We start from the raw sequence: 15956 nt of genomic DNA on the forward strand, positions 1-15956 counted from the left end.
CAACAACAGCATTTGCTATCCTTTTCACTTTTTTTAGATTAACATCTGCAGTTCTATATTCAACAATCCTTTATTAGGTACTTTCTATATACCAGAGGGAGCTCTGGTGGTATTTTGTTAGGGTATTCGGCTGCTAACCAGAAGGTTGGCAGATCGAACCCACCAGTTGCTCAACCAAGGAAAGATAAGGCAATCCACTTATGAATAGATTTACAGCCTTAGAGACCCTATAGAGGTCACTATGTGTTGGAATCAACTCAATGACTATAGTTTTTTTGAGTTTTTTTACTCACCAGAGGAGTCCCTAGGTGATGTAAATGGTTAACACTCAGCTACTAACCCAAAGTTGGAATCTTGTGTCCGCCCAGAGGACCCTCAGAAGAAAGGCCTGGTGATCTACTTCCAAAATATCAGCCACTGATCAGCCTACAGAGCACAGTTTACTCTGACACTCATGGGGTTACCATGAGTCAGAGTCAATGTTCTGACAACTGGTACTTATTACCAGGACCTGATTCAGCTGATCTTGGAATTCTGAATTAAAATGTATTACATTTTCCTACTTACTAAGTACTCTTAGCCATTTAATTTTGATTTTGGGGCCTCCTTTGAAAAAGTGTGTCTGAAGTAGAATTTGGAAGTGGATTCTTACCAAAAATAGTAAGCAATTCTATTATCTAAGTTGTATCTCTTCCTAATATAATGGTAATTGTTTTTAGTTATAAGAAATGCATATATGTTATAACCAGCTTTGTTAAACATATCTATAATATAAAAGTCAAGAATTCTCTTTCGGAATATTATATGGGAGTGGAGGTTAACTTCTTATGAACTCACTGCTGTGTTTATGGACATATGCCATTATATGAAACTGTCCATTTCAAATAATCATATGGCTTATTGACAGATAAGCCACTGCATATAAAATGCTTTTTTTTTTTTTTTTTTGGCAGCTGTATAAAGGTAAAAAGAATACTGTTCCATTATTCACTATTCAAAGGTACTTAATACTTTCAAAGTCCATTAAAAGCTAGTTTAGCTGACAAACCCAGAGAAAGCCAAATCATCAGTAAGAAAGGGGTGATGTGTGTGTATGTGTATGTGTGGGTGGGAGTCCTGAAGGGCTCAGAATCCTCCCTTTTTGTAGCCAAATTATATTCAAGTGTACTCAAGTTCTGAGGAACTCCTTTCCTTTCTGTTTTTATAGAATATCAAGGGACATGAGAAATGGCACAGCAATCACAGCGTTCATTCTCCTAGGCTTTCCTGGGATCCAAGGACTACAAATCCCTCTCTTTATAATGATCTTTCTCATATACATATTAACCCTGGCAGGCAACGGGCTCATTATTGGCATTGTCTGTGCTGAACCCAAGCTACAAATCCCAATGTATTTCTTCCTTTGCAATTTGTCCTTCCTTGAGATCTGGTACACCACCACCATCATCCCCAAGCTGCTAGAAACCTTTGTGGTGGCAAGAACAATCATTTGCATTCCCTGCTGCCTGCTGCAGGCCTTCTTCCACTTCTTCCTGGGCACCACTGAGTTCCTCATTCTCACTGTTATGTCTTTCGACCGCTACATGGCCATCTGCAAGCCCCTTCATTACCCCACCATCATGACCAGTAACCTCTGCCTGAAGCTAGCCCTCAGCTCCTGGGTGGCAGGTTTCACCACTGTTTTTTGTCAGATGCTACTGCTCATCCAGCTGCCCTTCTGTGGCAATAACATCATCAATCATTTCTACTGTGATGTTGGTCCCATCTTGAAAGCAGCCTGTACTGATACCACCCTTTTGGAGCTACTGGGTCTTCTGGCAACCATCTTGGTGATCCCAGGGTCACTCCTTTTTACAGTAATTTCTTACATCTACATCCTGTCCACCATCCTACAGATTCCTTCAGCCGCTGGCCGCCAGAAGGCTTTCTCTACCTGTGCCTCTCACCTGACTGTTGTCTCCCTGCTCTATGGAGCTGTCCTGTTCATGTACCTGAGACCAACAACACATTCCTCTTTTAAGATTAATAAGGTGGTATCTGTGCTAAATACTATCCTCACACCTCTTTTGAATCCCTTTATTTATACCATAAGAAACAAAGAGGTGAAAGGAGCCCTAAGGAAGGCAATGGCTTATCCAAAGGCTTGTCATCAAAAGAAAAATGTACAACATAGCCCAAAGTTTTAATTATGGTGCTTGAGGGGCATTTTAAGTTGACCAGAAAATGAATTCTAGAAGCTGGAAATACCAGAATTAGAGAAGCCTATCTAAGGTCTGTGGTGATATTTCTAGCACCTGACATCAGGAGTGATGAGAGTTATAAGAAGATATTCAAGGAGCAATGCATTAGATCTGATTTCCTTCACCAATATGAAACACCAACGACTAAAGACACAAAGAAATGTGTTACCCACCTCCGGTGCCCAAAGGAAAAGGAAGAACAGGCGCCCTAGCCACAGAATCATAACAGAGCTTGAGACTTTATATTTCACCCTACTATTTTTTTGGTTTCTACAGTCCAAGTGTCTTTCCAAAATATATTTAGTCCACTTTTCTCCAATGGACTAAGGAAGCATACAAGGACCCATCTGAACAATATAACTAACAATCACCTACTCAGATCCCAAGATATTAATTATTTTTCTATTATCAATAACTTGAATGACAAGGTTGAGCTCATAGATAGATGTGAACCAAATCTTGGGTTAACATTGAATTCTTGAGGTAATTTGTTCCTGAAAATGTACACTCTTAAATAATGTTTTCATGACTTCTTCCACAGGATATTAGTTATTAAAAACAGGGTCTGTGCAAACATAGACAAGGTTCAGCATAGAACATAGAACTTCTCAAGAACGTTTAAAGCTATGTTAAACAAAAAATTTTCCAAATCTCATGCGTATGCATATGTGTGATGGTTAATTTTATGTGTAAACTTTTGTTTGGTAAAACATTAGTCTAAATCAGTCAGCCGTAAGTAAAGCAGACTACCTTCCATAATGCGAGTTGCCCTCAGTCATTCAGCTGAAGACCTTAAGAGTAAAAATGGAGTTTCCCAAGGTGTGTTCTGCCCCCAGGCTATAAATAGACATTTTTTTTTCCAGAACCCTCTTACTCTTCACTCTTCTTGTCACCTAACCTACAAATTTTGGGGAACAAGACTACAACAGTCTCCAGCCTGTAGCCTGACCTATGGATCTTTTACTTACCAGTCCCCCACAATCTCTCAATCTCTCTCTCTCAACTTTACTTATATTTATACTTACATTTTATACACCACTGGTTATGTTTCTCTAGAGAACCCTGACTAAAGAAATATAAAAGTGTTGGTTATATGACCTTGAACCCAACAGAGCTTGTTATGCAACCCATCTTGTACTTCATTAAAAATTGTTCACATAATTACTGATGCAAACCAGAAAAATGGCTATTCCAAAAGGAGATCGATCTTGCAATCCTCTCCTTAACCAATCAAATAATGGCCTTCAGAATCCTGCCTGATTTGGGCAAAATCTCTTCTCCTCTTAGATCTAACCATTCTCCTACGGACTCAAAAAGACTTCTGAGAACTATACTCCCATTTCAACAGTGCCGCTCTCCTTTACCTGGCAAGTAATAAGTTCAGCTTGTTCTTTCAGTTCTAATGATCTTTGTGGGCACTGCAAATCTTCAAGAGGAGGATAGAGTATATGAGCTTCCCCAGGCTTATCCAACACAAAATGATTTTTCTCAATATGTCTGTAACCAATTATTTCTTGCTCTCTTCCTTAAGGTGTGTCTCAAAAGCTAGCTCTGTATCAGGTTATCAGAATATTACGCCATGACATTCACAAGTACCCAACTAAATTTAGATTCATGTTTTAAAAATCCAGTGCAAGAAATATAGTAGAGCTGACAAGGGACAAGGTTGTAATCACTTCTTGGCTACAGCCAGCTACCCAGAGGGAGCAAGTAGTTGGACCTGTGGACTTGGGACCATGGTCACAGGGGACATCAAGCTCAATAGTATAACATATTACACAAAATCATTGTTCCACATCCTATTTTGGTGAATAGCGACCGGGATCTTAAAAGCTTGCAAGTAGCCATCTAGATGCAACAATGGGTCTCTCCTCATCCAGAGCAAAGAAGAATGAAGAACACCAAAGATGATGGAAACAATTAGTCCAAGGCACTGGTACACAATTCAATCCTCAGCCTATATGACTATGACACCAGAAGAATTAGATGGTGCCCAACTACCATCGTCAACCACTCAGAGGGGGATCTATGTAGCAGGTCCTGGATAGAGTGGGAGAACAGTGTGGAACAAAACCCAAAATCATTAAAAAAAAAAAAAAAAAAGGAAAAGGGACCAGATTTGCTGGTCTGATAGAGCCTGATGGACCTGAGACTATGGCCCCTAGCTGCCCTTCAGGTCTGGAATTGAACCCACTCCTTTGGCTTCCAGCCAAACAAAAGACAGGCATATGAGCTGAACATTTACATTTACATTAGGTAGATACACTCCTTGGAGAGATCAATTATGGGAGAATAGAAGGGCTGTGTATGCACAGGGAGACAGCTCAGGAAGCAGGAGTGTGTGAAAGGGAAGGACACATGGAAGAGGTAACTATGGGGAGGAAGTGGGAAAAGAGCTGTTGCATTGTGCAAAACTGCAGTCAATGTCATGAGACAAAGTGTATGTGAACTGTTCTATGGAACATGAATTTGCTCTGTAAATTTTCACGCAAATCACAATAAAAATTAAAAAAATAAAATCCAGTACAAGAAAATCTGAAATACAGTATAGACATATTTAGAGATAATCATACATTTACTAAGTATCTAGTGCTGGACCAAGTAACTCAACACCAGGTGACTTCAACCCTTTCATGACCAAATGATTTTCTGCCTTAACTATTTTATTGATGCCATATGCTTTCAGTAATGGAAGGCATGCTTAAATCAAGGGGAAAATTTTTTATGAAATATGGATTTTGATTTAATTATGTGGGACACACATGTCCCAAGTGGACTGTGGTTGTAGGATTGGTGATATGAGGCCTATTTCTTCAGATTCATACAATTATACAGGTTCCTACATGATGATAGGGAGCTCTGGTAGCATAGTGCCTAAGGCACTTGACTGCTAACTAGAAGGCTGGTGGTTCAAACCCACCAGCCACTCCTCCGAAGGAAGATGGGGAATCTACTTCTGTAGTGATACCGCCTTGGCAACTCAAGGAGAGGTCGCTATGAGTTGGGTCCAACTCGACGGCACATAACAACAATAACAACATGATGGTAAGCATGTACTACAACTGGGAGAGAAGCTAATCAAGAAAACTGAGAGGCTAAAAATGGAGTTAAAATACAAAATACCCTTGCAACTTTAAAATCACTCCAATGGTAAACAAATTCCATTTACATATAGCTCTTCCAGAACTATCCTGTTCTTGTGCCTAGTGTTCAGCCAGACTTGTATTGAATGGCTAGGAGTGGGGAACACCTACACACACATTCAGCTGAACTCACTCAACTAATTATCTCTGCTGCTTCTTTGATTTTTGGAAAATAATCTTTCTATCCTGAATGCAGAACTTTTTTCCTAACAACCCAACTCCCTCAATCTCCACTACAAATTAAGTCCCCATCTCTCACATGACCTACAATAATAGCTTTCTAAACAATGTTTGTACATTTACTCCAGGGCTCCTCTATTCTCATCAGTGGACAGAGAATCTTACTAAAATGTATATTTAATCATGTCACTTAATTAATTAAAATTCTAATATAGCTTCCCATTAACTTTAGCAGATAATATTTAATTTGATCTATAAGATCCTTGGTCTATCAGATCTGCTCTTTTGCCACAATAGCCGGCCTACTTCACAGCATCTCTGTTGCTCTCTTACCTCAGCCACATTAGTCTTCTCTCAATTTCTCTAATATCCCTTGCTCTTTCCCATCTCAAAAAAAAGAAAAGAAAAACCTCACTGCCATCTAGTTGAGTGACCCCTCCTTGGGTTTCCAAGGCAGTATCTCTACAGAAGTAGATTGCCCAATCTTCCTTCCAAGGAGTGGCTGGTGTGTTTGAACCACCAGCCTTCTACTTAGCAGTTCAATGCCTTATGCACCATGCCACCAGAGCTCCCTTTCCCATCTCAGGGCCTTACTGTATGTTATTTCCCATTACATGAAGTTTTCTTTCCAATCCTTCCTACCTCCCATCGCTTATCCCCAATCTTATTCTGTCAAGTTAATACCTACTCCTTCTTCAAAACTCAGCTTAAATGTTACTAGTCATAGTTAAGAAACTTTTCCCTAACCGTCTCTCTACCACTACCACTACCACAACCACCATAGGGTTAGGACCTCTAGTTACAAGTTCTTATAGCACCCTGTATTTGGTGTAGTGCCAAAGGCTAACTGCTAACCGGAAGGCTGGCAGTTTAAACCCACTAGCCAATCCTTGGAAGGAAGATTGGGCAATCTATTTCTGTGATGATACTGCCTCAGAAACCCAGGTAGGGGTCACTATGAGTCAGATCCAACAAGACGGCATGAGTTTTTAGTGTGATTATTTCTCCTTTGTAGAACTTAGCACAATTATAATGGATTTATTTTGTAAATTATTTCCACTTGTCTTCCTTCCTGTCAAATTCTTCATGCCATACACATATACCACATGAAAGTTAGCTCTATGAGGATAGATGTTATACCTTTCTTGCTCTCCACTGTATTCCCTATACTGTTCTAACAGAGTCATAGGATGACAAGTCAGGTGAGAGACAGGAAAGAAGAATCAAGAAGTCCATGGAAAGTAACAACGTTTGTTATGCTCACAGTTCCTAGAGTCAGAGGGACACAGCATGCCATGATGTAGGGTCACACCAGGGTTGCACGTAGGGACAAGATTACGACAAGCTGGAATGGTAAGAGATGACTTATGTATGGCAAACAGAGTGATGTAAGCTAGCTTTTGTGGGCTTCCAGGACATTGGGCATTCTGAATAACTGAGCAAGCCCGAGGGGCCCAGAGGCTATACCTAGTTGTTGTTTTCTTAGTGCTGGAGTAATCAGGACAGGTGTATATTGGCCCAGTAGTGCCAGATCCTGATAAAGGGACTGGTTCTTAATCAGATGCTTAAGAAGGTGACAAACCAGCCACTAGCCAAGGCCTAAAAACTGTCGAGGCAGCAATTTAAGAAAATGGTCTTGTGAAATAGTTGCTCAATGCATCACTTATTATCAAATGAGCAAACTATGAAAGAACCAGACAAGTGGACAAACAAAACACATGTCTCCTTACATACAGATTACTCCTCTACAGTTCTATTATTTTAAATATATATATTCTATTATGTAAATATACCATACTCCATGTTTTGAAAGCAGAAATTATTTACTACAAGAAACATTAAAATTAGAGAGTTCCAGTAGGATGGCGGAATAGGCAGAAAAACTACACAGACCCACTTCAACAAAGAAAAGAGGAACCAATTAACACAGATACAGAGGATAATCCTGAAGCCCTGAGCTTTGAAAGGAATGATACAGAAGTGGACCAAACTCCAACTAGTAGAAGAACATGCATGAAAACACCAAAAAAGGAGACATACGGAGCTGCAGACTGTCACCGATCCTGCAAACATGGAGAGTTTGGATACTTCCAAGTGGTGTAAGGACCTAAGAATTAGCTTAAAAATTGGCCCTGCTAGCTAGGGGCTACACAGAGGACTGTACTGGTAGCTGGAGAATAAAAGGGGAAACAGTCAAGAAGGAGACTAACTGAGCTGTGGACTTTTGGCTGTAAGGAGGACACAGACATTTTCAATGTTTACAAATAGTTCAATCATTTTGGATATTTAAAACAATAGCGTTCTCTCAGATTCCAGGGATTTAAGAATAGGCTCACTTGCCAGGGACAGCCGGGACATACCACACACTAAGGATTGGAAAGGTGTGATATTCCCCTTATTACTCTTATATCCCACACCCTCTTAGTGAATGGAGGTGTGGCCATACCTCACTCCTACCCACCTTCTGGGCTGGCAGGAATTCCATCCCAATCTGTGTGCTCTGATGGAGTCTGGGTTCCCAGCCCCACCCAGCCCAGATTTTTTTTTTCCATTTTGTTTGTTTTTGTCTGTTTTAAAATTATTATTTTTTTCTTTCTTTCCTTTTCATTATTATACTTTCTTCTTCCCATCCCAAGTGCTAGTTTTTTGGCTTTGTCTCTCTTCCCTTTTCCTGGTTCCCATTTTTTTCTTTCTTGTGGCTCTTTCTCCCCATTCCTTGTTTTCCTTTTTGCATTTTTCCCATATTTTTTTCATAATTCTCCTACTCCTTTTATCTTATTCTCTCCTTATTCTCACAGATATTGTGTTTTTTCCCTTTTTGTATTCATGTTTCTTTGTTTAAAATATTTCTTTAAATATTTTCTCCCATTTATTGCATTTCCTCTTTTTTTTTTCTTTGTGGAGATTGTTCCTATGTGTTTATGTGATGTGTGCTTTCTGTCCTCTTGCTTTTACTTTTTTGATGGTTTTTCAATTGTTGTTTTTGTCAAACTGAGTGGGAGACAGCAACCATGCCCACACAAGCCAATCACAGCTATACCTACTGCAGCTTCACTTACTAAGTGAGGACCACTACTTCCTTCTGGACCAACTGGCCAATGATACACAACCACCAAGAAGAATCTGACTCACCATTAATTACTCTTCACAAACAGTTAACAGAGATCTGTGTAGACACTCTCATTCTGTACCACACCAACCAGGAGATAGGCAGCATAAGTGCTTCCAACTAGTGAATAGAGGAGCACAGTCCCCTGCTTACTCAGATACATACAAAGAAAACAAATATCACGGGCAAATCACTACAACATACAATCAGCAATTACATATAAATACAACAACATCACAATGTCATAGAGACAACAGACCATCACAGTCCACAAAAAGAAGCAAGATAAAGCAGTAGGAATAAGAGAGCAGGATACAGACCCAGACACATCCCTGAGGAAGAAGCAGCATTGCAACTCCCTGATAAGGAATTCAAAATAATTATATTTAGGTAGCTTCAATACATTGAGAGAGAGATCAAAGAAAACACTGACAAAATTAAGGAAAACACAGACAAAACCCTAAAACAATTTTGAAAGAAAGTACAAGAACAAAATGACAAAAGAAATGAAAAATTAGAAATGATGCAAAATATACAGATAGCAATCAATAAGATTAACAATAAATGTTCAGAAATAGATAACACATTGAAAGGGCAAAGGCATAGAATAGAATCAATGGAAGACAGAATTAATGAGATTGAAAACAAATCCTGAATACTTTTTTAGAAAGGGACCAATCAGAAAAAAGATCAAAACAAAATGAAGAAAGCCTAAGATTCATGTGGGATACCATCAAAAGAATAACCAATGTGCAATTGGAATTCCAGAACAGGAAGAAAAAAATAAAACCACAGAGTAAATTGTCCAAGATTTGTTGGAAGAGAACTTCCATGATAGGATGAAAGACAAGAATATATCCATTCTGGATCCCAATGAACCTCAAACAGGATAGACCCCAAAAGAAAATCACCAAGATATATCATCATCAAACTCAACAAAACCAAAGACAAAGAAATAATCCTAAAAGCAGCATAGGAAAAACAAAAAGTTACTTACAAAGGGTAACCGATGTGGTGGTTATGTTTATGTGTCAACTTGGCTGGGCCTGGTTGAGTGGCTTGGCAGCTGGTGGTAGTTATTCCCCATGGCTGGGCAGCTGGTGGTAGTTATTCCCCATGATGAGACTGGCAATAAACTCCATGGTGGGATCTATCACAAGCAGCTGAGTAGCTGCTTTGGGTATGTGGTCCGCTTCCCATATATAAGAAGCAGCTTTGGGAATGGTCTCTAGCTTATGGCACCTTGAACCCTGCATGTAGTCATATCATTGTTCAGCAGCCTGCTATGCTCTACTGACCTTGGGACTTACAATGGACTTGAATTAATGGCCTGCTGGGTGATTTGGTAATATCAGGGCTGTGACTTTTTACTTGTCAACATTGGGCTTGGCAGCCTCAGCAGCCAGAAGCTGTCTGAGTGAAGAACAAGCCTCTAGCTTCAGTGGGCTGGGAGCTGGAGGCAGAGTTGAAGCTCAAGGCTGAGGGGCTTTCACTCAGCCCCTAGAGCCTGGCACTTCGAACTCGGACTTCTAGCCTCTGGAACTGTAAGAGAATAAACTCCTGTTTGTTCAAGCCATCCCATTTGTGGTATACATTCTTGTCAGAGTGGCACTAGGTAACCAGAACAACCAATAAGACTAAGCTCTGACTTCTCAGCAGAAAGCATGCAGGTGAGGAAGCAATGGGATGGTATATATAAAACCCTGAAAGAGAAAAATTTCCAACCAAGAATTATATATACAGCAAAATTGTCCCTCAAATATGATGGTGAAATTAGGAGATTTCCAGATAAGTAGAAATTAAGGAAATTTGTTAAAATCAGACCAACTTTACAAAAGATACTAAAGGAGTCCTTTGAATAGAGAACCAATAATAGCAAACAACCAACCATTAGTACACATGATGACATAATCCAGAAATCAACCCATATATGGAAGTATTCCAAGTAAAATAAGCTCACAAGATTGAAAACAGGAAACCAGAGACAACAATTGGCAAATGAGTACAACTACAAACCAAAAAGAGGGGCAAAGTTCTGTAGTTACAGAACTTCTAAATGGTGAGGAAGAAAGACAATTTCAAAATAGAATGGACTGTTCTAAGCTGAGTGATAAAATTATAAATCACAGGATAACCACAAAGAAAAATGATAAACCTTCACATCACAATAAAAAAAAGAGGACAAGCACAAATATTCACAAAATACTAAAACAACAGCAACAAAGAAAATGATAACACAATTCATAAAGAAAATAAGCTCAGCACAGAAAATTACATGCAACAAAGAAACCAAGAACACCATGAAAAAAAACACATAACAAAATGACAGCAACAAATTCATACTTGTCAATAGCTACACTGAATGTCAATGGATTAAATGCACCACTCAAGAGACAGAGAGTTGCAGACTGGATAAGAAAACATAAACCGTCAATATGCTGTCTGCAAGAGACATATCTTAGAGACAAAGACAAAAAAAGACTAAAAATCAAAGGCTAGAAAAAGATATATCAAGCAAATGGCAACCAAAAAAAGAGCAGGAGTGGAAATATTAATTTTTCATAAAATTGACTTTAAGACAAAAACCACCATAAGGGACAAGGAAGGGCATTATATAATAATTAAAGGATCAATCTAATAAGAAGATATAACCATAATAAATATGTATGCACCCATTGAAAAAGCCCCAAAATATATAAATCAGAGTTTAACAGACTTGAAAAGGCAAATAGATGACTGCACAGTCATAGTATGAGATTTTAATACACAACTTTCAATGAAACACAGAACTGGAAAGAAACTCAACAAAGACACAGAAGAGCTAAATAATATAATCCACCAACTTGACCTTATAGACATCTACAGAGCACTTCATCCAACAACAGCACAATATATGTTCTTTTCTAGTGACATGGAACATTCTCCATGATAGACTATATATTAGGTCATAAAGCAAGCCTTAATAAATTTAAAAGCATTGAAATGCTGCAAATCATCTTTTCAGATCACAATGCTATCAAATTAGAAATCAACAATAGAAAGATCAACAGAAAAAGAGCAAACACATGGAAACTGAACACCCTCCTTAAGAATGACTGGATAATAGAGAAATAAAAAATGAAATTAAAAAATTCCTTGAATCAAATGAGAATGAAAACAGAGCATACCAAAATCTTTGGGACACAGCAAAAGCAGTGATCAGAGGCCAATTTATAGCAATAAATCCACATAGCAAAAAAGAAAGAGCCAAAATCAACACTTTAAACCAACATGTCCAACAATTAGAAATTTAACAGTAAAAGAAACCTACAATCACCAGAAGAAAAGAAATAATAAAGATTTGAACAGAAATAAAACAGAAAATAGAAAGACAATAGGAAAAAATCAACAAGACTAGAAGTTGCCTTTTTAAAAAGACTAATAAAATTGACAAACCACTGGCAAATTTAACAAAGGAAAAGAGGGAGAGAATACAAACAGCCTGAATAAGAAGTAAATTGAGCAACATCACAACTGAACCAACTGAAATAAAAAAGATAATATCAGGATACTATGAAGATAGTACCTAAGGCATTTGACTGCTAACCAGAAGGCTGGCAGTTCAAACTAACCAGCCACTCCTTGGAAGGAAGGTTTGGCAATCTACTTCTGTAGTGATATTGCCTCGGAAACCAAAGAAGGGTTGCTAGGAGTTGTATCCAACTCAATGGCAGTGAGTTTGGTTTGGTTTTGGTTTTACCAAGAACTGTACCCCAAAAAAAATTCTAAAATCTAGAAGAAATGGACAGGCTTCTAGAAACACACTATTTACCTAAACTAATATACACCAAGGTCAAAAAGCTGAACAGACCCAAAGCAAAAGAAAAAAAAATGGACAGGTCATAAAAAAAATTACCAACAAAAAAAAGTCCTAGCCCAGATGGTTTCACCAGACAACTCTACCAAATGTTCAGAGAAGAACTGACACCAATTCTACTCAAACTATACCAGAACATAGAAAAGGATGGAATCCTCCCAAATTCATTTTATGAAGCAAGCATAAGCTTGACACCAAAACCAAGCAAAGACATCACTAAAAAGAAAAACTACAGACCAATATCCCTCATGAATATAGATGCAAAAATTTTCAACAAAATTCTAGCCAACAGACTGCAACAACACATCAAAAAAATAATTAATTGACCAAGTGGGGTTCATATCAGGTATGCAAGGAAGGTTCAACATTAGAGAAACAGTCAATGTCATCCATTACATAAATAAAACAAAGGAAAGAACTACATGACCATATCAATCAATGTAGAAAAGGCATTTCATAAAATCCAACAGTCATTCCTGATCAAAACTTTCAGAAAAATAGGAATAGAAGGGACATTCCTCAACATAACAAAGGGCATAGATACAAAACCAACAGCCAACTTTATTCTCAATGGAGAGAGACTGAGGCCATTCCTCTTGTGAACAGGAACAAGATAAGGATGCCCTCTATCATCACTTCTATTCAACATTGTATTGGAAGTCCTAACCAGGGCAATAAGGTAACAAAGGGAAATCAAAGGCCTCCAAATTGGTAAAGAAGAAGTTAAACTATCCCTATTTGCTGTTGATATGATCCTATACATAGAAAACCCAAGAAAGTCAGCAAAAAAACTACTGGAACTAAATGAGAGATTTAGCATAGTGGCAGGATACAAGATCAACATTCAAAAATCAGTTGGATTCCTCTACACATGCAAAGAGATTGCTGAAAAAGAAATAAAGAAATCAATACCATTTGCAATAGGCACCAAAAAAATAAAATACTTGGGAATAAATCTTATCAGGGACACAAAAGACCTGTACAAAGAAAACTACAGAAGACTACTTCAAGAAATAGTAAGAGATCTACATAATCAGAAGAACACACCATGCTCATGGATAGGAAGATTGAACATTATGAAAATGTCAATTCTACCCAAAGCAATCTGCACATTCAATGCAATCCCAGTCCAGATCCCATCAACATTCCCTAGGGATATGGAAAAACCAATCACTAACTTGATATGGAAAGGAAAGAGACCTCTGACAAGCAAAGCACTATTGAAGAAGAAGAACAAAGTAGGAGGTCTCACACTGCCAGATCTCAAAACCTACTATACAGCCACAGTAGTCAAAACTGCCTGGTATTGGTACAACAACAGACACATAGACCAATGGAATAGAATTGAGAACCCAGAAATAGACCCATCGACCTACGGTCAGCTGATCTTTAACAAAGGCCCAAAATCCATTAAATGGGGAAGAGATGGTCTCTTTACCAAATGATGCTGGCAAAACTGGATATCCATTTGCAGAAAAGTGAAACAAGATCTGTACCTCACATCATACACAAAAACTAACTCCAGGTGGATCAAAGACTTAAATGTGAAACCTAAAACTATGGAGTTCCTCAAGGAAAAACTAGGGGCAAATTTAGGGCCTAATATATGGCATCAGAAGGAAGATGGGGCAATCTACTTCCGTAGTGATACTGCCTCGAAAACCCAAGGAGGGGTCACTATGAGTCGGTTCTGACTCGACGGCACATAACAACAACAACAATATATGGCATAAATAGACTATCAAGCATAACCCAAAGTGCACAAACAGCAGAAGATAAACTAGATGAATGGGACCTTCTAAAAATTAAATTGTTTGTTCTTCCAAAGACATCTCCAAAAGAGTCAAAAGAGAACCTACCGATTGGGAAAAAATATCTGGCAATGACATATCTGACAAGGGACTTATCTCTAAAATATATAGAAAATGCCCACACATCAACAACAAAAAGACAATCCAATTTTAAAATGAGCAGAAGATATAAATAGACACTTCACCAAAGAGGATATTTGGGTGGCCAACAAACACATGAAGAAACGTTCATGATCATAAACCATTAGAAAGATGCAAATCAAAACAACAATGAGATGCCATCTTGCCCCAGCACTACTGCCAAAGTTCAACAAGACACAAAATAACAAATGCTGGTGAGGATGTGGAGAGATTGAGACTCTAATACACTGCTGGTGGGACTGTAAAATTATACAACCACTGTGGAAAGCAGTAGGTAATTCCTTTTAAATAGCTGGAATTAGAAATACCATTTGACCCAGCAATTCTATTACAAGGTATATGACCTAAAGAAGTGAGAGCCAGGAAAAAAACAGATATATGCACACCCATGTTCAGTGCAGTGCTACTTACAATAGCAAAAAGATGGAAACAACCTAGGTGCCCATCAACAGGAGAATGTATAACGGTAAATACACATGACAGAATACTATGCAGCCCTAAATAATAATGTAAAATCTGCAAAAAACCGCATAACGTGAATGAACTTGGAGGACTTTATGTTGAGTGAAATAAGTCAATCATAGAAGGACACATATGCATTAGTCTGCTATTGTGAAAAGTCAAGGAAAGGTTTATATATGAAAGGAAACTTTGTTGGTTACCAGGTGTGGGATTGGAGGGGAGGGAACACTGCTAGAATGGTAGAGACAAGTATTGATTTGGATGAAGAGAAAGGCAATGTATCAAATGTGAGTGATCAACACAGTGGCATTGAGGAAGAAAAAGAGAGGTACATGGAGATACAGAAAACAAACATGAACCCTTTTGCACATACAGTATCTTGTCAGTGATGGCAAACATTGATCTAGGGTGGATAGATGGGTGCACCAGCTGAATGATCAGGTATGTCTAAGCAGTGGGAATATGCCCATGATCATGTATAGGATTGGCAGACGATGTATCTACAAGCATGTTTTATGTTCTGTAAGAATGTCCAGGTTTATAGTAGAGTTGACAAGGGACAACATTGTAGTCGCTTCTTGGCCACAGCCAGCTACCAAGAGGGAGCGAGTAGTTGGACCTGTGGGCTCAGCACCATAGTCACACGGGACATGAAGCTTAATTGGCATAACATACTACAAAAAACATTGTTCCACATCCTACTTTGGTGAGTAGCAACTGGGATATTAAGAGCTTGCAAGCAGCCATCTAGATGCAATGATGAGTCAAGAACAAAGAAAAATGAAGAAATCCAAAGACACATGGAAACAATTAGTCCAAGCGACTAGTACACCATGTGATCCTCAGCACATAGGACTATGAGACCAGAAGAACTAGATAGTGCCCGGCTACCACTATCAACCACTCGGGGGAGGGGGATCTATGTAGGAGATCCTGGATAGAGAGGGAGAACAATGTGGAACAAAACTCAAAATCATTTGGAGAAAAAAAGGGGGACCAGGTTTGCTGGTGTGA

The 15956-nt window shown here is 38.6% G+C and overlaps 1 protein-coding gene across 1 annotated transcript; it reads left to right on the forward strand.

The window, feature by feature from the left end:
* Positions 1-1211: 1211 nt before the first annotated feature.
* On the forward strand, positions 1212-2186 carry LOC103204765 (olfactory receptor 6X1). The gene has a single exon (XM_007949969.2). It carries the CDS (start codon positions 1221-1223, stop codon positions 2184-2186), a length of 966 nt encoding a protein of 321 aa, XP_007948160.1. The 5' UTR covers positions 1212-1220.
* Positions 2187-15956: the final 13770 nt, after the last annotated feature.

Source organism: Orycteropus afer, unplaced genomic scaffold, assembly GCF_000298275.1.
Source record: "Orycteropus afer afer isolate SDZICR_OR568_19922 unplaced genomic scaffold, OryAfe1.0 scaffold00258, whole genome shotgun sequence".
In the NCBI taxonomy this organism is placed as follows: domain Eukaryota; kingdom Metazoa; phylum Chordata; class Mammalia; order Tubulidentata; family Orycteropodidae; genus Orycteropus; species Orycteropus afer.

Coding starts and splice junctions, on each gene's coding strand:
- LOC103204765 (XM_007949969.2), top strand. CDS start 1,221: ATGAGAAATGGCACAGCAATCACAGCGTTCATTCTCCTAGGCTTTCCT.